General features: G+C 36.3%; 1 protein-coding gene across 2 annotated transcripts in view; it reads left to right on the top strand.

Moving 5' to 3' along the window:
- Positions 1 to 836: 836 nt before the first annotated feature.
- Positions 837 to 23,625, top strand: part of ccbe1 (collagen and calcium binding EGF domains 1) — a 32,179-nt gene continuing 9,390 nt past the window's right edge. The window contains exons 1-5 of one of the 2 annotated variants that reach the window (XM_041970362.1): positions 837 to 1,356; positions 1,445 to 1,525; positions 21,085 to 21,137; positions 21,280 to 21,414; positions 22,947 to 23,084. In XM_041970362.1, coding sequence (XP_041826296.1) covers positions 1,139 to 1,356; positions 1,445 to 1,525; positions 21,085 to 21,137; positions 21,280 to 21,414; positions 22,947 to 23,084 — 625 coding nt within the window. In that variant the 5' untranslated portion in view covers positions 837 to 1,138. The remainder of the gene's footprint in view (positions 1,357 to 1,444; positions 1,526 to 21,084; positions 21,138 to 21,279; positions 21,415 to 22,946; positions 23,085 to 23,625) is intronic. The other variant, XM_041970361.1, reaches the window with a different exon arrangement.

Genomic DNA, 23,625 nt, shown 5'->3' on the forward strand with positions numbered 1-23,625 from the left:
GTCCCTTGGTATGACTTTCTAGGATAAGACTGAAGCCACTGGTCCAGTAAACAGAACGTGAATGGTTCTGCAAATGTTTCTCTGAAAGTTTAAGATTAAGAGTGATGTATCTTGATCAGGAGATGTGGAAAAATTGTCTTTCAGGCAAAAACGTCTCTGGACGCTGACTTGAATAATAAAAAGAAGTTTATTACAAAAGTTCAGACATCAAAACAGATTTCTGCAGCAAAATCTGGAGGTCCCAAAGCCAGAACGAAGACCTAAAGACCTAATGTGTCATTCTGTCTTATATAGGGTTTAAACAAAGAAAATTCCTCAGTCCTGTGTCCTCCAATCATAGCGTTTGCCTATAGGATGCTCATTTGCATGGAATGCATGTTCTTGTGTCAATCCAGTCTGTGGGACAGAGAACCTTATATGGTAAAGACTTAAGTGTGTACCATACAAATGCTATGCTTAGATACCTCAAGAGTTATTTCACAGGTAAACCTCATGGTCGTTTGGTAGTGATGTGGATCTACATTGTGATTTAAAGAGCAGTGTTTCTGTCAGGTATAGTTATAGAGATGGGAACCCATTTTTAGGCTACACCAGTCAGAATGCATTTTATTATCCATACAAACATCAGCCTTCACGTGGATCACAGCTGAAGTGGCACCTTTCAGCTAAATCTGAACATTATAACCCTTATAACTCCTTAATCAATCTGCATTCATTTGAACAAAAGTATATTAACTTACGCACACGGCGTCCACAGCTGAAGTGTAATTTGCTGTATAGTCGCGCGGCGGCAGCAAAGATTACAAGGCACGCAGCCTCTTCAAGGAGCGCGTGCTTGTTGACGCTTGCATGTACCATTGCTAGTTCTTTTCCTGTTAATGTTTAACGCATCATCAAGAACTGGCCGTAAAGCTAAAGGGATTTGTGTGTGTGCGTGTGTGTGTGTGTTGGGAAAGTCATTACCCCATAAAACACATTTAATGGGCGAGAGGTTGCAAATATTTCGGGTTTACTGACGCAATTTGTAAAAAAAAAAAAAAAAAATATGCAAGCTATAAAGCGGCGGAATATAAAGTTAAGCAACTTTCTGTGGCGACACTACAAGAATGAAGTAACAGTTACCACCAGTTGTTGGTGAATGGGAGGGTCTGTCTGTGTGCTTCACCGCTTTACTCACTGGATTGAAGCAGTGAGGAGAGCTTTCGCCTCCAGTGTGGACCGTCGACAGGAGCCAGGTGACCGGACCGACGTCATGCTGCTGAAACCCAACAGGAGTCCTCTGCTGCTCACCGTCACCTGCATGTGCTTCTCAGGTGGTTTGCTTTGGTCCTACCAGGAGGAGGATGCCAGTGAAGGGTACATATTACCACGTGTACACGGTGATGATAACTATATTAGACGTTGATAAGGTACCTAACTTGCTTCAAAAATCTCCCATTCGCAGTGAGAAGTGCTCTGAAAATAACATTTCTACCACAAAGTACCCCTGCTTGAAGTCGACGGGAGAAGTTACGACGTGTTACAGGTACAGATGCTCATCAAATTGTCTATGAGAGAAAAAAAGTTGATAATTTTGTTAAGAAGAAAAAAGTGTTTAATTTCTCCATGAAAGGAGCCTCACAGCATGTGAAGGTGGTGGACCTGTTATTCACAGCAATGATTCTGATCAATGAAATAATTTAGACTACTTCAAATATTTTCTGCCTTGAGAAGCACTTACACTCTCATTGCTTGTAGATAACATTTTAGAAACAAAAATCAATGGACTTTTAGCATCCATTCGGGTTTTTTTTTTGGGGGGGGGGGGGGTCTTAAAATAGTGGAGCCTATATGGACTTCTGCTATGTCTTTTGTGAGCTAAAGGGATCATAGCAATCTCCAGGTTGACCTGTTATGCTCTGATGTACCAGTACTAGCTTTAATTCTGACTGTTCACAGACACAATGGACACAGTGCTGTCCTCCTGTCAGAGGCTGAAGATTAAGATGTTAGAAGCTAATCTTGTCAGGGCTATCTCAAAGGCATATTAAAAAAGAAGCTACTGTCTTTAAAGAGCTAGTCTGTTTGCAGAAATAAACTTCTAAAACATCCAATAAGTTTATTAAAAAGTTCCTGTTTTACAGAATAGAAATATGTAACAATTATATATTTTGCATAGATCAATGAACCTAAACTAATCTCTGTTTATGTTTGGATATTAACCTTCTAGAAAGTTAAACCATTTAACTAAAACAATTTGCTACATTAGTGCTACTGCAACATTTTCTTCTTTTTGTCCTCTTGGGTAATTTAACTTTATCTTGTGTGGTTGGTAAACTTTGCCAGAATGCAATGCTTTATTTACATGCCTTTCACATTTCATATTGATGTTATCTGTGCTCTAACTTTAGGAGCAATATTATACAACTTATTTCAAACAAGTGACCAACGATCCTAATTTATATAAAATCTATTTCCTTTTAAGAAAAAATTATGACATCTAAGTAGTGACAGATTGTTGGATATCCTCTGTGAAGTCTTCCAAGTGTCGTTTTGTTTTTGCTTTTCTTAACAAACTTCTGGCTACGGTTCAGTGACATCCTGTTTGATCTTTAAATCTCAGACACTCTCTTACTATAATGATGTTGGTTTATGGTTATTGGCTGCAGCCATGGTTATTTCCCACACTGTTTATTTTAAGAAGAAAAACTGCTTCAGCCAGGAGCCAAGATAATGTGACCTGGATCCGTTTCAGTTCACCTGCACAGTGTAAGCTGCAGATGACTACCCAGCAGTCCTGACAGGTCAACAAGGAGCACCAAAACTATATATGATGCCTTGACTTTGATAATATGACTGTGTGAAATATTTTTACACAGTATTTTTCTCTAAAAGCAGTCGTATACCAGCACTATCATGCCTTGACGTGGGGGCAGAGAGGCATTTTTCAAAGGGAACCAAGAGTGATTTAAGTTGGCAAGATACACTTGCCAAAGGAAAAATGAGCTTATGGCATTCATTATGTGCTCTGGGGGATATTGTTGTGCATCTTGGAACATGTTAGTGTCGTAAACAGATTTCTTTAAGCCAAACAATTCTGAATTGTGAAAAATGTGCAGTTTAATGGGCAATAGTTTGCATGCCACTTAACCTTAAATTAAACATGATGTGAGAAGTTACTAAATGGCATGGAAACCTTAGCTTTCCATTTATATGTTTGAATTCTTATTTAACATTGTGTGTGTGCACAGCTTAACATTAATTTTGGAAGTATGGACATTATTATGTTTGTTTTTTCCTGTTTTCAAGGCCTGCTGCACCAGGGCTATGCATTTTCAGATTTCTGAATCTTTCTTTTTTTTGCAGTTTTGCAGGCTGTAGAGTTAAATGTGCATGTCAAAAACTGTGCTGTTATTTATTTATTTATATATTTATTCTTTTGTACCAAAACTTCCACTTAAATCACACATTCCTGGGATTGCAACATAATGCTTTGCTTAGACCAGATAGGGGTTTGATTAAAATGATAAGCTGCAGGCTGTTTGTCCAATGTGGTAATACCCTCAGAGCTGTTTGTGTTTTTGCAGTGAATCATTGAGAGATCAGTTTATTGTCAGTATTGTTGGTATTACTGCTTATCTTTGTAAGGTTTTGTGTTTCTGTTCTTTTATTTGGTCTGCTGGTAATTGCTGGCCATGCTAAATATGATCTTACTTTATAATATATGTTCCCCAATTCAAAGTTTCTACTCCATTAACCTGTCACCCTCTAAGTCCAGAGACATTTCTCACTGTGGTTTAAGCTACAAAGCAGGATCACTGAGCTAGCCGGATGACAACAATAAATATAACCCATCAGAAGTTTTTATTTGAGTCCAAACAGCAGATTTTAAAGACATTTGCATAGAGTCTAGCATTAATCCATTAAACTTGATAACTCTGCTTTGTATAGATCCCTTGAGGGGAAAAAAATACCTCACAGAAACTCTTAGAAAACAGCAAATCTTTGTGCTTTCATTGACTATTTTTAGGCTGAATCACAAGTCTTGACAATCCAGGATGAGAGCCAGATCCAACGTGTTAACCATCATAGGATTGAGACACATTAATAATCTTTGTTGCCAACTTTTCTTGGGTGACAAGAGGGTACGTGAAACAGTGATTACATTTGGCTTGATTTATTGTGTATGCTGTGTTAGCCTAGCTACCCTGTAAGGGAAATGCTTCTTTGGAGAAGAAGCAGAACACATGCAACGTGAGTCTCGCCACTCTACAGCTTTAACAGTTACACATAATTGATGTGTGGCATGTGTAATTGTTGCTTTGTTATTTCTCCAAACAATTCTGGGGGTAGTAAGCATTTTGTTTTGTTCTCTCCTCTCTCTCTTCTTTTTTGTGCTCTTCCACCCTGGAGCGCAGGGAAAGCTGTGGTTTACAAAGCAAAAACACTGAGGGTTACATTTCACCCCCCCTTTGACATGGTAGTCATGACACAAAGCTGATCCACCTAGGGTTGTTTGGGTCCTTGTAATGTTCCCAAGATTTTATTGTAATAAACTTTAGTTGTGTCCTAGATTTGTATAGTGATTCTCTTGTTGAGTAGCAAAGTGATCACTTTAGTCTGATTATTCAATGTGGCCGTGTGGACTAAAGGCTCTCTTGTTTCTTTTTATTTTTTAAAACCGTTTTTCACATTACATTTAAATTTATTCTACACCTTGAAATAATCCTCTCAGTTAGACCTCTGTTCCCAATCCCAATTCAAATGTTTCAAAACAAATACACACAGGGCTTCTTTGTTGCCATAATGTCATCCCTCCAGTTATCACAGCTCCATGGATGATATACTGTGGTACATCTTAGGGATTTAAGCAGACCTACTTTGATTATGTTTTATTTTTCTGGGCTACTATATTTCTGATGTTGCCATAAATGTTCTGGACTGAAAGTTACAGTGGAGCCAGTTTTATTGACAGCATATGTATGGCAGTATTCAAGAGAATTCAATGCTGGAAAAATGTGTATTTCAAGAAAGCAGCATTACCATGGCTTTACTAAACTAAAGCTAAGTTTTTCTAACCCTAACATGTACTTTTAACTCATAAACCCTAAAACTTTGAGGGTGGGAGCTATGTAGAAAAGCAGGGAATTGGTAGAGGAAGGGTAAGGTGAAAAGTGTAAGGATTGTAGAAAATATTGCACAGAATCAGTCCCAAATTAGCATTTTTGGCCACATCAGTGTCAATGTTACTGATATCATCAGATAGGGACACAAACGCCTCAATAGAGAATTGGGTTTGGAAGAAAAACGCATATAAATTAACATGTATTTTAAAAGTTTTGTGTATTCAATTGCTGTGAGATTTTGGCTCTAAGCATAGATTTCAATATAGGTTTCATCAATTAGTTATCTAAAAGTTTGAGTCCTATAAATTCATACTAATATTTTCAAAAATCTTCAATGTTGGTTCATGCTAAGATTAAAATGACATATTAATGGCTAAAAGTAATTATTAAATTCACAGGGATTATTTTGGGATGAAAAAGAAAGTGAAAACTCTCAACTGGAAAAGGGTGATTTCCATAAAGAAATATTAAGGTATTACTCTCAGGCTTATGTTCTCTATTTATTTTTATTATTATTTGTCTAACTTACAAACCTGTTTTTCAGGAAAACCAGAAAATGTGTGAGAGCACAAGCTTATAGACTCGATCATTGTTAACTCTTATCTACCTTCACTTCCCCTACACTCAGAAGTAAAGCAATACAACATACTGTTGTTGTTCCAAAACGTGTGTTTTCTTAAAAAAACAAGATAATTAGATTTGATTTAAATCTCTATTGATTTTTAGGAATAACAGCATCTCAAGCTGTTGAATTATAGCGTTTAAAAGGCAAGAATGTATCAGGATAAAGTAAATAAGTTTTCTGAGGAAAGTGCATGAAATAAGTACAAGCTGTTTCTCAACAGCCCTTTGAGTGAAACCGAATTTACCGGAATTAACCTTAATAGATGCAGAATAAGATAACGGCTGGAAATCTTGCCAATCAAAAATGCCTCAAAAGATTTACAACACCTGTTGGAGTTTCCCAGCATTGTGAAAGTATGGAGTACTAAGAAAAATATCTAAAAGGGATGGAAGCTGTAATTTGCATCACCATACCAGCAAGTTTATTTAAAAGTAGTTTTTTTTTTACCTCTGCAAATTACTTAGCGTACAGTACATGTGTTCAATAACTGATAGAGCTATATGGCTGTGGTCAGATAATATCTCCTAATCTCAAACCATATCCCTCACATGATGCATAGTGTCCTGTCAAGACATAGACATTAACATCTGGTTTCCATCAATGGCCAGAAAGAGGATATGAAGCCTGTTAACTGGAGTAGACTGCTGCACAGAGTGTACCATGGATTCAAGGAGTTGACATGAACATTTGGTTTTCCTCTTCAATGACAGCTCCCACACAGTTAAACATTAAAAGGATGTAAAGACACAAAGGCAGGGATCAACTGCCATGTTAAGCGATCCGAGTATATCTGATTTACATCCTGCTGTGCATCAAGGGAAGACTATATGATGATGCTCAGTGAAATACTAAAATTATTTTTGTAGATTTTTTTTTTTTTTTTGTAGTAAGCTGTATTTGCCTGCAACTTAACCCTTGATGGCAATCTGATTGATTAGCTTTATCAGTCTCTCAGCAGAGATAGATTCATATATTTTCCCCCCTCAGAAGTACAAAAATGAAATGTTAGTGTGAGTTTCTTGTGCCAGACTCTCAAATACCATATATAATAGCTTGTTGACCTTACATCAATGTAAATTTGATGTTTATTGTACTTTATCTTCCATCCGTTCCACATTGAGCAAGATAGTGATTAGTCTCATTGTCTCCAGTGTTAATGGTATTAATGCATAGACTCTTAACAGGAAATCCTTTTACTTGTAGCGGTTGTCTAAAGAGCTAATTGTTATAGTCAGGCTATCATATGCATTGCTCTGTTGTCAGGTTACTTTTGCACATTGATAGTTTTAATTAATTATGTCCTTTTCTGCCGGTGTGCATGTCTCACTTTTATAAATACTCTTGCACAACTGGAAATATTTGCATCTGCATGTGCAGTTCTGGAAAATGGCACTCATGGAAAATGCATCGTTTGGAAAAGGCCATACTTATTATGCTTATTATTATTTTCTTTAGACTAATTTAGTTTTTTTTTCTTACAATTAATTATATATGTTTTATCGCTATTGTATCATTGATTAGATGGGAACAAGCTGTTTATACCATCCCCTTGACACAAGCTCCATTGATAGGCCCTAATAGCACTTCCTTAGCACTGATTTAGATAAAGTGGAGTGTAAATGATCATGGTCAGAACAGGGGAGGACATGTTAGTGTTAAAGAGCATTTTTTAGTGACAGATGCGGAGCACAAGCAGCAGCAAACATCGTCCTGTGTCTTATTCCTTTAATTAATTGTACATAATGAAGTTAATCATTATTTAAGAAATATAAGTGTAATAACTTCACTATGTTGTATTTTTCAAGCAAAAGCTTTTTTTTATTCCTCCTCTGTCTTTGTTCTGTCTTTCATCTTCTTCCCTTTGAATAATCCAAAACACATTTTTGTTCTTAAACTTTTAGACTCTAAACAGCTTAACAGCATTTCTAAACAAAGTGTTTCCATCCAAAAGAAAGCTGTGATATAAAACACATCTTTACCATAGAGACCATGACTTAAAGAATTCCAGATTTGTTCTTAAGCTGAAGTTTTATTATTAGGCTGATTAGGCCAAAAAGTACACATACTTAAGCATTATACAAACAAACCTTAGGTTAAAAGCATAAAAATGACATGTTTAAAATACTTTAGATTTTATCCAGCTGTCCAGGTATGAACTTCAGCTTTGTACAGTCGATACAGTTGACAGTGGTTAAGTGATGCAGTGTTTCTAGATCAAAACACGGATTTGAATATTTTTCTTTTTTTTAACAAATGAATGTTCTGACCTTAATATATGTTTTGAAAACATGAAGTCATAGTTCATCTTACATAAAATGATTTGCAAGCTCTGATCATTTTAAGACCTTATGTGGTCTGTTTTACATTCAGCTTAATCATTTAATGTCACCGGCACTTTTCCTTCTGTAAACCATGACTCAACAAGTTTTTTTTTATACTTTGGTTTCTTAAAAGCCCACTCTTGTTTCTGTTGGCAGATGCTCATTCATCCATCTGTTTTCTTTCCATGGAGAACTGTTGTGTGGTCACGTTTTGGTCATGCTGTGGTTTTGCAGTGGTTAAGTGATGCAGTGATAAGTATTTTACAGGCTGTGGGTTTTTTCTCCTTCATGTCTCTGCTCTGTATGTCCAAGACTGGGCTAAGGCTCCATCCATAATGTTTTCTACTCAGAAAACATTATGTATCAAAACTATAATTCTACACTTGGTCTAAATCAACATTTATTGTGCCATTTCAGCAAAAATGGGAACTTTGTGACAAGCATTTATCTGCTAATTGTTTTTCACATTGCAAAGGGCTTTTCAATACTGAGCCACATGAAGCCTTAATTTATTCTCCCATTAGTGAAAATGATAAGCAGCTGATTTATCAGTCCTGAATGATGGCTGTTATTGCCAAAGGAAAAGTTTTGCTTGCACCACTGCACATTCATTTATATACCAGTCTGTTTAAATTGTAAACAGATGTTGCATTCAGTGTTAATAACTCATTGTGGAGAAGGGATTCGGGTTTGGTTTTTTGTGCAGCACAGATGTTTTCCCCTCTTTTGAGATTTCACTGGTGAATTTCAATATTTTTGAGTCAGTTACAATTCACTTTAATGATATTCACTACCACCGTCAGTGTGTTGGTCCACCTGTCAAGTACTAATTATGTTGTAACTGTAGAGCTACGTTGTGCCAGTGAAATTAGTCTGGCTTGTAGTTTCCTCCTTTCCTCATCCTGTTCTCTGCATTCAAAAAAACTTTTACAATTTATTTCATTCAGAGGTGTTACTTTAAGTTATAGTGTGAGTTAACCGTTATTGGCAACTTTATTATGCTCAGCCCCTGGAAGCAATATAAGATTTCACTACAGCTTTTAAATAACATGAAAACCACCAAGCCTTAACTGTGTGAACATGCCACACATCAGTTACACCACTTCACTGCATATCATGGAACAGGCTGCTCTCACGAATGGTTCATATGATTTTTTACAAAAAATAATACATGGATATTCATACAAATCTCTACAAAATTCTAAACCAGTGTCCAACCAAGTGATTAGCGACAAATATAGCAACTTTTTCTGGTGTTATTGGAGACTTTGGAGAAAGCATGTAAAGTTTACTCTTCTCAATGAGCCACAGGTGCTGCCGCAAGATCCTCCCCCATCCAAAAGTGCTCCCTATAGCCTTGGTCCTCACACAACACAAGCACCCAGCTCCCAGCTGCAGTTAGAGCTCCATGAGTAGACTGAAAATGGAACATGCAAAGTTGCCACTGGCTGATCCTGCTCTGGCTTACAGTCAGATATTAATGGCTATTAATGAAGAGTGTGGAAAAAAACATTTAAAAACTTAAAAGCAATGTAAAATTCTGTAGACTTTTCATTATAAAACAGCCGTAGCTGTTTTGTACATGAAATGTGCTATACAAATAAATTTGCCTTGCCTATAATTTGATTCAATCATTTACTAAACTCCATTTAAATTAGGGTTGTCAAGTGATTAAAATCATAAAAAATCATGATTAATCATGATTAATCACTCACACTTATGCCTAAATCATGCCCATTTTTATTGTATTGTCTCAACAGAAAGAGCCAAAGCTCACTCGGGTTTTTCTTTGCTTTTTTACATTAGATGATCACTTTAGTTTCCTCCTCCTCCCTTGAACAATGAACAAACGTAATAAGAGAGACGGTACCTAAGACAAAAAAGCTGATCAGCTGATCACAGACAGCCATCCTGATTCACAACAGAAGAGGGAGGAGGAGAGGAGAAGGCTGCATGGACGGATCACTGTGATTTACAACAGAAGCATCACTTCAGCATCCTCGGGAGGAAAATGTTCCCCTCCACATTAAATAGCTGAGAAGATACTTTATCAATAGTAAAAAAATTTAAAAAAAAGTGTTTTGATATGTTGCTGCTTCAAAAACATGCTGATTTAGCTCAAAATTATTAAATCCAAAGCTCAAGGGAGAGAATTGTCATAAGTTCTGCAGGTGTTGGTTCAAGGATGGATATTTAAGATTGATATCTGGCCTTTATATTCTTTTGATTTGTTTATCATGGAAGGGACTGTTTAATTATCCAATCATTCCTATTTTCTTTGAATTTACCAATCATAGACTATTTTTAAAAAGTCATAAATGCAGCCAATGTGAAGGTTCCTTGAATTTCACTTGCAAGGCAGCACCTCTACAACATCCCTAACTCCAACATTTCTTTTAGGAAATTCTTAGTCATTAGTGATGTTTCATAAATATTAACTTGTAATGAGTGTTCTGGTGGTACTTCCGAAAATAATTCAATGAGTCAATATTACTCCTCAAAGAAATATATTTTTATCCAGTTAGCTTTCAAGTATCACTTTCCAGCACCACCCCTTTGACTAAATATAGTAATCTTGACCAATATGGTAGTAAAATGTTACACTTGGGGCTCCATAACACCAAAAACCAATAAGTGAAATCAGAAACTTCCTCCATTTTTGTTGTGGTGCCAACCTTGTGATGTGGTCACTCCTGATGGTTTTGTTGTGTCCTTGGTGGATTTGTTTTGTTGTTGCCTTATGATGGCACTTAAGTGCTCCTTTGACTCTATCTTGTGGGTTGGGTTGACATGTCTGACCCCGTTAAGAAGAATACCACATCTGCTTCATACATTAAAATCTTTTTTTATAATTATTGCCAACCTAGTGAGATGAAAGATATTCCCTGTTAGTGGGAAATAATCCATCATAAACTTGTGATTTTAGTTCACCCCAGTCCAGTTCTGCAGGGACCACTTTTTAAAAAATATGTTTTAATCCAAATTTCTTTGCATCATTTACATGGCCTGCAGTGTTTATTTTCATGCCGATTTTCCGCACCGTTAACACAATGAGCTGGAAAATCTGTGAATAATAGCAAAGGAATCTAATTACTAATAATTTCCTCGAGATTCTTTGAAGTGGAAGTGGCACGCTTTCACAGCAACCTCCTAAGTTGACAGGGAAAGGTAATATCTGGCCTTTGTCCAGAAGAATGGTTTGAGTTAGAAACACATGGAAGTGCTGGTGATGGTTTACTGTAACAGCCCACAGACAGCCATGCTCTGAATAATTTCCTGAGGTGTCAGTTTCAAAGACATCAGACAGAACTTGCACTTGTCCTTAGCTTTTAAAGAAAGTGACTATATAAATGACAAATGAGAGTTTCTCAGCTTAAAATGTGACATTACAGCAGATGCATTTAAATGTGATAAGATTTAGGATATTTAATATTTTAGTAGATCGCATCAGAGTCAAGTCTGATTTGTTTGAAATGGGGACCCCGACTGTGGAAAAGCAACATAAAGAGCAGGAGTCCTGGCCTGCTTCTGTGACAGCAGATAGATTGCAGAGGTAATATGGAGAGAAGTCCTTATTTTAAGCTGCACTTTCAGCAATACAAAGAGCAGCCATTGTTCAGTTGCTACATATCTTATTCCCTGTGGCTTAATATTGTTAAGAAAAGCGAAACATTGCTTTCGATTTAGTCTGTTATTCTACACTTAGTGTTGTAAAAGATGTCCTCACTGCAAACTAGTCCTCATTCTGTTAATCAGAGTTTATTTCTAAAGCATTTAAGTTGTTTTAAAAGTTGTAAATTTAGCAAGATGTGCATTTTTACTTCACCACAGAGTTAGATGAGAAGATCTGATTAAACGTGTCAGGCAAGTTTTTTTTTTCACCTTTCTACTTTTCATTCTTTCTGTAAACAGTTTTAAGAGGTTGAAGAATTATATCTTTTTAACAAATACATGAGAGTAGTACCGATCTTCTCACTGAGTCAGAAAACAAATAAGTGTAATTCTCAGAATGTTGAACTTTTGCTTTAACAGATGAGTAACCCCAATGACAGGGTTTTGTAGAACCAGCAGCAATAAATTGTATTGCTACACACTCAGACAGCACATTTTTTCAACTTTTTCCCCATTTGTCAGGTCTTTCTGTTACCATTGTGTCACAAGAGAGAAAATGAAAACAAAAGGATAAGAATAAAATACAGTTTTTGTCTTTATGTTGGTCTTTCTACCAGATCTGTGTGTCTATCACAGGCTGTGAGTAAGTTCATGCAGTCGTTACCAATCTGTTCATCTACCATGTTAGTAGACAAATGGAAAATCTATAGTTCTCTGAACAGAAGTTTATGCTCTCACCCTCAATACAGTTTCACAAAGAGCAGTTAATTTTCCATAAGTACTGTTCCAGATTGGCCTGACTTTTACGTCCAGCTCCTTTCTTTTTGGCTTACTCTTCACTCATTTACCATTCTTATGATCACCATTAGAATTTATTAAAATACAGCCTTACATCTTAGCAGCATCGCCTTGGCTGTTTAGGACTTATGATAGAAATGCGCCTTCCAGTAACTGGCAAATTTGAGCTCCATTATGGGAGTTGCAGAGGGAAAATTTTTCAACTTTTTTTATTTTTTTTTTTTATTTACATTTCGACTTTAAACAGTGGTTTCTTGCTTAGGGAAACAGTTTGTGAATCTGAGTCACTGGCCCATCTAGACATGCAGTAGGTATATTTTATTTTTAATGGGTTCTAAATTCTTTTCTTCTTTTATTTTATTTATCTTTTTTATTGTTTTAGACATTGCTACTGATTGACAAAGAAATGTTTCGTTCCATGTGTTAAATCCAGACCAAACAGGAATGCTGTCAAAAGTCTGCATTGTTGTGAACTTCTTCAGTGACAGATCGTGTGAAGCAGATGCTGCCTGAAATGTGAAGAAAATGAAACAGAGCTTGTTCATGTCTTAGAACATATATATTATATTGTCATAATATTTGGGGGGTTGTAATCCACAACTGAAATAGATCTGTAATTTGTTTTTTTGTTTTTTTATTCAAGCATATATTTGGGGCTGCAGACCAGATGCCCAGGCCTTGCAATGCCTATGTATTAGTGAACTTCTAAAGAGTTTAGAGCTCATAATAGTATACACAGGAAACACTGTGCAAAAATAACTTCTGCTCTTCTGCAAACGTACTATAAATATATAATGATTTATTTATTTGTGTGGAGAGGTATGAAGCTGTCAAACAGCTGAGTTGTTTTTGGATGAGACTATGAAATGTTCCATTTGTCTCCGAAGTAGTTTGAGGTTAAAATGCTTCAGCAGTAATGGCTTGACTCAAAAAGACTGATATCACCTAATGAAAAGCATATTGGAGAAATATGTATATTTCTTCATTTTTTAGCTTTTTGGACATCTTCTGCTTGTAGTCGTAATTACAGACAATAATGGGATGTAATGTAGAACAAGTAAAGCCATTTAATTGTAGAATGAGTGTGTTAGTTCAGGAACTGTTTCTTAAGACTGCCACTATGAAATGAAATTAGTTCAATTTCTGTGTTTTATTTTTAGCAATATAAATGATCTTTCTGAAAGTGTTTTGAGTCTGGACTTTTTGGGAAAAGAGAAGAATCCAGGAATTCAAACAATGTACTCACTTCACTTTTTGTACGTCAGGAGAAGTTTTTTTGGATGCCGTGCTGGCAGACATAACCTTCCCACTTAATGTAATGTAGCTGAAATTACTGTTGCTTAACTTTATCTCCTATTTGTCTTGACGACCAGTGTGTGCTTACAGGGATGGGAGGCATTCTGACATGTTGGAATTTTATTTCTTAAGGACATTATGTGAAACCCTGGAACAAGCCAGGAGGCCTTACAGATTGCAGTGCACCGCTGTTCATTTGTTTATATTACACTGGGGTGACCCCCAAGCTGCAGAGGGGGTCTGATGTTTTTATCTGTGTGTCTCTGTATTAACATGGACGACTGGGGTTGTTGGCATTTGTTTCTGAGCACAACACTCCTAAGAGTCAAGAATCCATGATTATTACAGGAAAGCCAGATAAATCTATTGTTATCGTTTAAAGTTTCACTTCCTGTATTTTAAATTGACTTTTTGTTTTGTGCTCCGCTGATTTCTTGGCAGTGATGGTATTCAATAACCATCGTGGTATATTTTGACAAGATGAGGCTTAACTTGCTGATTTTAAACAACATTTGGAAACAGGACATAATGAAGCAATGTGAAGCACAAGAAAATATCCTGGCACTACAAAGAATTGTCATATCTAAAAAGATAAGAATCATTGATTATGCTTATTACCATGAACTCTGACCATTTTCACACTTACTTGTTTAAGCCTTTAATATAATTTAAACAACCCTCTAAAAACATTCAATGAAAATTCTTTGCAGAGGAGTGTTTCTTCATTTCTTCCTCACTGTGATTACTAATATTACATCCAGAAAGTATCAGCATTACACAAGGCCCTTACAGCTGCTAAACTTTCACTTTGTCATAGAAATAAAGCTCAGGCCAAAAGGTCACTGTGAACATCTCTGACTGAAAAAAAAACTAAATAAATCACTGTCTTTGACATAGTCTAAATGGAAAACATTTAGTTTTTCCTTCTCTTTGTTGACCCCATCTAAAGGGCAAAATACTGTATTTATCTAATTAACCAGCAAAAAACATCACATAATTTTCTGAAAGCTGCAAAGACTATATTCTGTAGCTGATTAGAGGAAGATCCAAGTAGTATCAACAATGTGCTCTAAAGAAAGTCCAAAGATTGACCCTAAAGCATTCGTCAGGACCACATTCGACACAAGTTTGACAGTTTAAACAACATTAATATTCCCAATACCTGCCTTAATCTTTCATGTCACATTGGCTGATTGCTAACTTACCAGAATTATTACCCTCTTCATTGACACAGCAGGAAATATTTCTCTCTGCTCTGGTTTTCATCAAGATAAGTGTTGAACATGTCAAAGTCACATCAGTGCCAGCTATAGAAGATCATCAGTCTGGGAACCTGTAACATATTTTTAGCTGTTTTACTTTATATGTATGTAACTGTATTGTTGAATTGCATTCAGCATATTGGAAAACATTGCTTTTATACAGCAGAGTGAATTTTAATACACTTCTGGTGATATTTATAAGTAATGCTTGGAATAGGCTGTGTTTAAATAGGCTGTGTTTGCATGCAAGAAGTGCTGTTTTGTAGTGTTGTGAGTTAACATTTGTTGTTGGAAGGTTGTGGATTTAAAATCAGAGGCAGAACACATCTGGATGAGCTGAAGGAATTGTCTGCTACAGTCTTTGACAAGAGACTGAACATTGAAAAAGAATTTGGGCAGAGTTACTGCTGATGAGGAAATGTCTGATTTAACAGATGGTTTTGTACAAAGGTACTTAGTAGTTTGTGTATTGCAGGTTTTGCACAACAGTTAACTAAAGCTCATACCAGAATCTTGGCAATGTAAGCAGCAGCCATCGTTGTATTTACCTCCGTGACATTTTACCATGGAAACATCCTGCGGATTCATGGAAAACACCACTTTTAATTGCTATCATGTAGGATGTAACTGCAGGTGAAAAGTGAGAAAGAATGATTTAATGCCTTTGAAAAGAAGGTGTTGAAGGTTTTGAAACCTTCAAACAATGATGTCAGCTTGAGGTCATGACAGAACAGGAAATAGCTACACTGGTCCATACTTCAAAACATTTTAGTTTTATGATGAATCCTTAAAATTGTACAATTGGAGTGTTTTATTACTTATTGCCCTGGACAGTAGCTCTTTAAGTTTTAATCAGGCAGTACATCAATGAGCAACATTCTTACACAGTGATTTCTACTTGTCGCCTGATTTTTCCATGTCTTGTCTAGTGTCCATTTGGCCTCAAACACTTGTAAAAAAGATGAAGAGGATAGCAATATGTGCTCATTCATTCACAGACATTCAAGAATTAGATTAAAAAAAAACATTTATCTTCCTCCTAATTGTTTCGCCTTTTTTACTATTGCAGTGTTTCCCTGTAACAATAAGGATAGATGTAAAAAGCACAAAATGAGATATACAGGTTAGAAATTCACAGACGACTCACACACTGCAGGGATCCCAACAGCTCTCCATCATGCCAGTTCTTCATCAAGTCTGATGAGGAGCTTTGTGCTTTTGTCACAGTTTGTTTCTGGTCCAGCACCGACTGCTTGGTTTAGTATGAATGTGTGTTTTGTGTTAGTTTCAATAGTTTTATAAATTATACAATTAAATTACATTTTCAAAAGTCTTAAGATTTTATGCCTACACATTGTCCAGTTCTTATGTCTTGATTTCTGCCCAAAAAGAAACAGCCTAAACTCTTATTTCCCTTTTATCCCATTAGATATCTTTGCTTAAAAGTCTTGCTTAAATAATAAGCTTGGCTTGATTAATATGAGGCTGTGTTTCTGTTTTATAATTAAATATTTTAAACACTATTCATATCATGCAGTTTATACTAAACCACAGGTGGGGGGTAGATGATCAGATAAAACGCCATGTTTTGCTTGTCTGCATATATTTGCACATTTTTCAACCTCTCTAACAGAGTGGGGAAAAAAGTTAATGCAAGGACATATTGATTCACTCATTGATAAGTTACCTATCTATAAATATCCAAAAATGTGAAGAATGCCAAACCTATCGATCTCCACCAATTCCTTGATTTGCTCAGCTGCATTATTAACTAATAAGTTGTGAGTCTTTATGTGAAACACCGCTAATCTGCTTTTGGAAGTTGTGTCTTCTCTTCTTAAAAAAAAACCATATGCTCATGTGTGGAATGCAGACATGTTATTGTATATCACTGGCAGCAATGCTAGACAAATAAGCCTCCACAAAGACTGCATGAGTCGTCTCACAGCTGTGTGTTTGTGTGAGTGATACCCTTCAGTTCTGTAGTTTTAGAGAAAAGTGCATGCTTGATCCTTATGAGGAAAATAGCCAGTGTGAGGGTGCATGTCCTTAATCTTTGTTTTCATCCTTGTTTATTATTTCTTTCTTTTTTTCTAACGTGCATTCTTCCACTTTAACTGGTGTGTCAGTGTGAATTAGTGTGTTTTATACCAAGACTAAGCTGGTACCCCATGTTGGTTCAGAAGAGGGCCCCTGTTTATAAGGTGATTAGAGTGCTTATTCTTCACCCTGGGTGACTGAGGTCAGACTAGTTTATGTCTAGATTTCAAGGGGCCCTTGTAAAATGATACGTGTCACTGCCAAAATGAAATAACCTTTGGGTGAAAAAAGGCACAGGTGACAAAACAAACAGATTGTCTGTGATGTTTGGATCACTGAACAAGTGCAGTGCTCTGTGTCTGAAAGTAAATGTCAATCACAACTTGCCGGTGTTGTGTGTGCGAGTGTGTGACCCTGCAAACTTTGCTCATTGGTATTCTTGTAGAAAAGTGTCGTGAATGCATTTGGGAAATCTTTTCATCTTGTTCTTTCACTCATGCATATGAATGAAATCCACATGTGTTTTGAATTTGTTTGCTGATTTGCATGAAATACACGAACAAACAACAAGCTTGGAAAGGATTTTGTTCCTAACCGTTGTTCTGAAAGGTTCTGTGTGGTAGCCTGGTGGGATTTTGTTTTATAAACCAACTTGGTGTGCTTCATCTGTATTTCCCGAGTATAATGTCTGGCCCAGAGTAGGACGCCATGGACAGTTATAGCTGTTTAGATAGTGTGAGAGCAGCTGATTTGGTTCGTTAGTTTACTTTTATCAAAGCCGGATACTGATTTAGACAGCTGTTTAAATGTAGACAAAGCTATTTGAACAGGGACATACTTGCTTTGATTTTAAGCATTAATAAATTAATTTACATTCATCATACACACTTTAAAAGTTCTTAGACAGTTCATTCGAAAATAATTGCTGTAAAACACTAATATTTTATCCAAGCTCACTTCAGTAATTCAAGTTCCAAATAAATGTCTTTGTACTGTAAACACTTATTTAGCATTTTACTGTACTCCAAATTATAATTTAGACATAATAATGTTATTTTAATGTATTAGCAACTAATTTGTCCGACCTTCTTTAATAAGCACCTCCAGAACATAAATCATGAAGGTACTTATGTTATTTTATTACTTTGGTGCACTGACCTTCACTCAAGTATGCATCACCATAGGTATTTACTAGGCATGCTTTTTTAACTTTTTCTCTGGTTTAATTTTTACAATCTAATTTTTCTTCTGATTTTTATATCCATATATGGTCCATATATGTCAAATATAAAAAGGTTAACAAGGGGACAACAGATGAAATGAGTTATTTGAAACTAAACTAATTAGTATAAATAGAAAAATGTAAGATTTTACTGTTATGTTGAAAAGGGAGCTTTAACCTTTAACTAAATACATGTAGTCTTGTTTTGTATAATGTAACAATAAAGGCAGCACAATAATGGAGAATATTCTAGAGCTGATGAGCATTTCCCCCTAGTGCTAATTTAATAGAGACACGTTGGCAAAAGTGAACTTCAACACGGATTTGGATCCAGTTTCCATGGGATGCTTTTTTCTCTTTCCTGATCTTTTGGAAATGGACAAAGAATGTTTGTTTTCTCTTGATTGTTCAGCAGTTCAACATAGTTTATTTAGCTAAGCTGGTTGTTTGCTATAAGAGCATTCTGTTTTCATGGGTTTGTTATTGTGACATGAAGCATTGGATCCCACAGGAAACCATCCTCACACAAGCTCTCACTTAGTGTCCAAGTTATATCCCCTTCCACCCCAAACATCACAACATTTCTGTATACTGAAATGAAATAAACTTGACAAACATGGTTTTTGCATACATGCATGCTTTTTCCCTTCCATCTCGGATGTCGAACCTCAGTCCTTGACTGCTGCTGTCCTGCAGGTTTTAGTTGACACACCTGACTCAGATTGGGGCTTGGGCAGATCAAGAGAATGAGTTGTGGAGAAGATCCTTTAAGTTTGAATCTAGTGTCTTAAAGCAGGGAAACTGACATCAGACACTCCTTACATTAAATATAAGGGTCAACTATGGGAAATGTAGAGACATCTAGTAGTGCAATGTAACAAACTGAATACTTGCTAACTCATTTTCTCCTAAGCAGTCTAGTCAGTTTTTGGTGTCATATTTCGGCTACTGTTGCAGCATAATAGTAGGTTATTCTAAGATCATGAAAGCCCAATGGTTTTTATTTTCATTTGCTCCAATATTAATGAAAACTTACAAATGCAATATTGTAAGTTTGCTACCACAAAGAGAATCTGCTTTATTTAAGATAAAAATAGTGAGCTATTTAAGGAGCTGCATCCTAGTTTTACTTTCAGTTTTGACTTTGAAGTCTGGATGTTCAAGTCTAAGTTCTTGCTGTCCAAGCCGTGTCCCTGTAGTTTATTTTTTCATGTTGTCATTTAGGAGTAGAATATGTTGAGTGAAGCATTTTGGAGGGGCTTGGAGGGAGAAGTTTAGCATCTTTGATGCATCTGATGCCATAAACCGTTTGTTTAAGGTCATAGATAATGAGGGTAGTCCAATAGGTGATTGTTTTTCATTTATAACCACTCCAACTGTGCCATAACGTGTCATCACAAAACTTGAAATGTGATTACTGGAGGTTAATTTCCTTCATTGAGAGCCTTATGAGTGGGGAGGGAAGTCCTTGTGGCCCCTCTTTAGGTAGTAAATATTCATGTGAGCAAGTCAGTACTTGGTTTCCTCATGTCCTGTACCCGTCCAAATGACTGTAAAAACAGTCGACTGTAAAAGGTAGACCCTATGGAGCTGCAGAGCCACAGAGTACGTGATTTACTTTGTTTTGCTGGGATTATATTTCTATGATTTTCAAACCTCTTTCTAATTATAGATGGGTCATTTGATTTATAAATAAAACTGGAAATACCAAGTGGAAAATCTGACTGTAGTAAGATGCAAAGCAGAAATCAAGGCATTCTTCTATACAAAATTACTGTTATCCATTTTGTTCCAAGTCTTTAATGGGTCCTTTAAGAGCAAGATCTTAGAAAACTGTCTGTGGTTTGTCAGCTTAACTAACTACAGATAACATATTCTGCTTCTTTTACTTTTCTTGAACCATCATTCCACTCAATTATTCTCATTATCCAATTATTTCCTTGTGTATCTTGACATGTGCATCTGTTTCAACAAAGATATAGCAGTTAATGCCCTGACGTTTCCTTACGTTCCACCATGTGGTTAACATGTGTGGTTTTATTATTTATTATTTTATTTGGAATCGTTTTATCATCATAACTGCTGCTGAATAAAAGCCGTAAAGCATGCATGTAAAATTAAAGAATGTGTGACTGTCCTGTAGTTTCATGCCTTCATGGTAAATTGTTTTGTCATCTTCTGTTGAGAGCAACACCTGGTAGCACTTTTCCTTAAAAATAATTCAAGTGTGAGCAAGTAATGAATAATATCTCCTGCTGACATGACTCATGCTGACAAAATGTTGCACAAAATGTTTTCATGCAGATGGTTTACAGTGAAGTATACCTTCATGAAGTATACATTTCTAAAAAAATATGAAGTCAAGCATTGTAAAATGAGAGTCTGATTTCTAAAGTTTGTTTATTTAATGAATTGAAAGTCTCCAAGTAGGAAAGGAACGTTTTTGCTAAAAGAAAACTAAAAAAATGGACAATGAATTAAGTTAACTAATGGATGAGAACAGATTAATTCAGAAGGGAGATTTTTAGGAGAAATGGAAAATACCACACAGTGAGCAGAGTCAGCTCGGTGGGGAACTGTAATTCAGAGGAGTGTCATCAGACATGAATGAACAGGCAGATGCTTCCAAGAGACCTGCAGGCAGCAGTTTGTATAGGTGTGTGCAGTCTGTTCATATTCGTCTCTGTGAAGATCTGCAACAAACACAACTGTAAAGAACAGCAAGATTGTAACACACTCACACTAATGTCAAACGTCCACTGGTGAATAAATCTTTTGTTGGTGTTTGTTTTATATTTTACAGAAAGAAATGTTGCAAAGGCTTCAAGTTTGTGTTGGGTCAGTGCATTCCTGAAGGTAAGTTAAACTGTTTGGATGTCTCTCTGTTTGTTGTGGATGTTATGCCTTAAATCTTCATCTGGTCAGTAATATTTAGTGATAATTTAGTTGTTTTTTGTTTTCCACACTGCCTTTTTTCCACATTTGCATTTTTGTGTAGATTATGATGTGTGCGCTGGCGCCCCCTGTGAGCAGCAGTGTACGGACAATTTTGGTCGAGTGGTTTGCACCTGTTACCCTGGCTACCGCTATGACCGTGAGCGTCACAGAAACCGAGAAAAGCCCTACTGTCTGGGTGAGACCCACTTAGAGATAACTGTCAAATGACTGAAATAAGAAGATAATTAACACTCTCAAATATGTGATGAGTGTTAATTTTATTTTACTTACAGGAGATCTCAGTTTGACTTAAAACCTTCCCTATTTGTTTTATTAGTTTATTTAGTCTAGTTTTATTTTAAAAAATGAACAAATAACTGAATACTTTTGCTGGCTTCAAATATAAAACTACTGTATGTTTATAGTCTCTACACCAGTGGTTCTCAAACTTTTCTACCATGTCCCCCCTTTGGAGGAATATATATATATATATATATATATATATATATTTGTTACTATACTCATAAAATCACAGACGTGAGGAAGACGAAATTAGAAGCACATTTACTGTTAAACCGGATCAAGATATCTGCCCTCTTTCATCCCAGTTACCGGTTTCTTCATATCTCTCTCTCTTTTTTCCTTTCGGTGCATTCAGTAAACCCTGATCTTTGTTCTGGAGTTTTTCTTCCTCTTCTTTATATTTTTTAGTGGTTGGCAAAAATGATTTGGTGCATTACTGCCATCATGTGGTCTGGAGTGTTGACCTTAACATTTCCAAAAGCCCAAGCTGTCAAAGCATTATTTTGTTGGCTACATTTTCCCAATCCCATGCGTCCCCCTGTCATGTAGCCGTGCCGCCCCCCCAGTTTGAGAACCACTGCTCTACACTGACTTGGTCTTCTTAATCCCAAATCAGAATTTGGCAAAAAGCCATCACAAACATTTCTGTGCTCAGATGAAATCTGCAGCGCAATGATAAACTAGATCACCGTTTTTCTTTGTTTAAAAAAATAACAATTTAGGGCCGCAGTGATTATCCATCTCCTGGTGTTAATTAAACTTTTAACTAATATTCACAATAAACATGTGGTTAAGCTTGAGCACTATGCCTATGCTCAAAATGTTCATACCTATAATGGAATCAGTCCATCACTGCAACCACAAGATCTATTTGAATACTTTTGGAATCACAGTAAAGGATATACTTGTGAGATTTGTTAAGATGTTTAAGTAAATGTAAATGGCACATAGCACAAATGAAAAAAGTTTCAGGCTTGATTAAAAAAGCAAACACTTTCTGGGTGAATATGAATATCACTTTGGAATAAAATAGTTTTAGCTCTAAACCTTTATCAAATCTTAGTTCAAATATGTTAACGTTACCTCTAAAAGACCAACTCTGATGAAGTGATGCAGAAAAAAATTAGAGAAGTTTTAATTCAGACAGTTTAGATGAGGCCTCCAAAATGGTCACTGTGGCACAGTTTGTCAACATCTGTTCTGAACGTTTATGTGGGTAATAGAAGGTGAACAGAATAAGGGTTTGTTCATATCAGTGTTTGTTTGTAAAATTATAACTAAAGATATATATTTTTTCTTAATTTTGCATTATAAACTTAAGATTTGTGTTAAACAATCAAGTTGCAAGAAACATGCACAGTATGCTCATTTTTTAACTTTCTTCTATTTTGTTTGCTATCTACCTATTTGCACGGCAACATATAGACATTGATGAATGTGCAGACAAAAATATGAGCGCATGCTCTCAGATCTGCATCAACTCCATGGGGAGCTACAGGTGTGAATGTGAAAAAGGCTATTTCCTGGAAGAAGATGGGAAAACATGCACCAAGGGGGAAAGAGGTGAGCTTTGGCATGTTTTCTTTCTTTGTCTGATATTGATGTGGAGCTGACTATACATTGTTATTGTTGTGTGTGTGTGTGTGTGTATGTGTGTGTGCATGTGTAAAGGAGGGAGAAAAATAAAGGGATGGACTACCAACAAAGACACCTGGTAATCATTAAACATCTCTGCCTCTTGTGTATGTCAGAACAGTTCTGTCACCAAAACATACCGCTGCCCCTGTGACTCCTGCTCTTCTCTGATTTGCTGGATTCATGTGAGGAAAATGCAAACAGCCCAGTCGATAAAAACAGCTTTTCTTTTGCCCCAGATTCAGTTGCCAGTGAAGCAGTGAGGGGCTGCAGATTTGCTACTTCCTCCCATGAGGATATCTTCTGTTACCTACTATAACATTTCAGTAGAGGCTGGAGAGCGAGAAGCTGTGGTGCATATGATCATACTCCTCTCTTGTGTCCTGCTGCTTTGTAATATAGAAAGGAAAATAGTGTCCTGACATTTTCACCCATCCATTAAATATATGCACATGTAGAGTAGGGCCCA

Source organism: Melanotaenia boesemani, chromosome 19 (assembly GCF_017639745.1).
Source record: "Melanotaenia boesemani isolate fMelBoe1 chromosome 19, fMelBoe1.pri, whole genome shotgun sequence".
Taxonomy (NCBI): Eukaryota; Metazoa; Chordata; class Actinopteri; order Atheriniformes; family Melanotaeniidae; genus Melanotaenia; species Melanotaenia boesemani.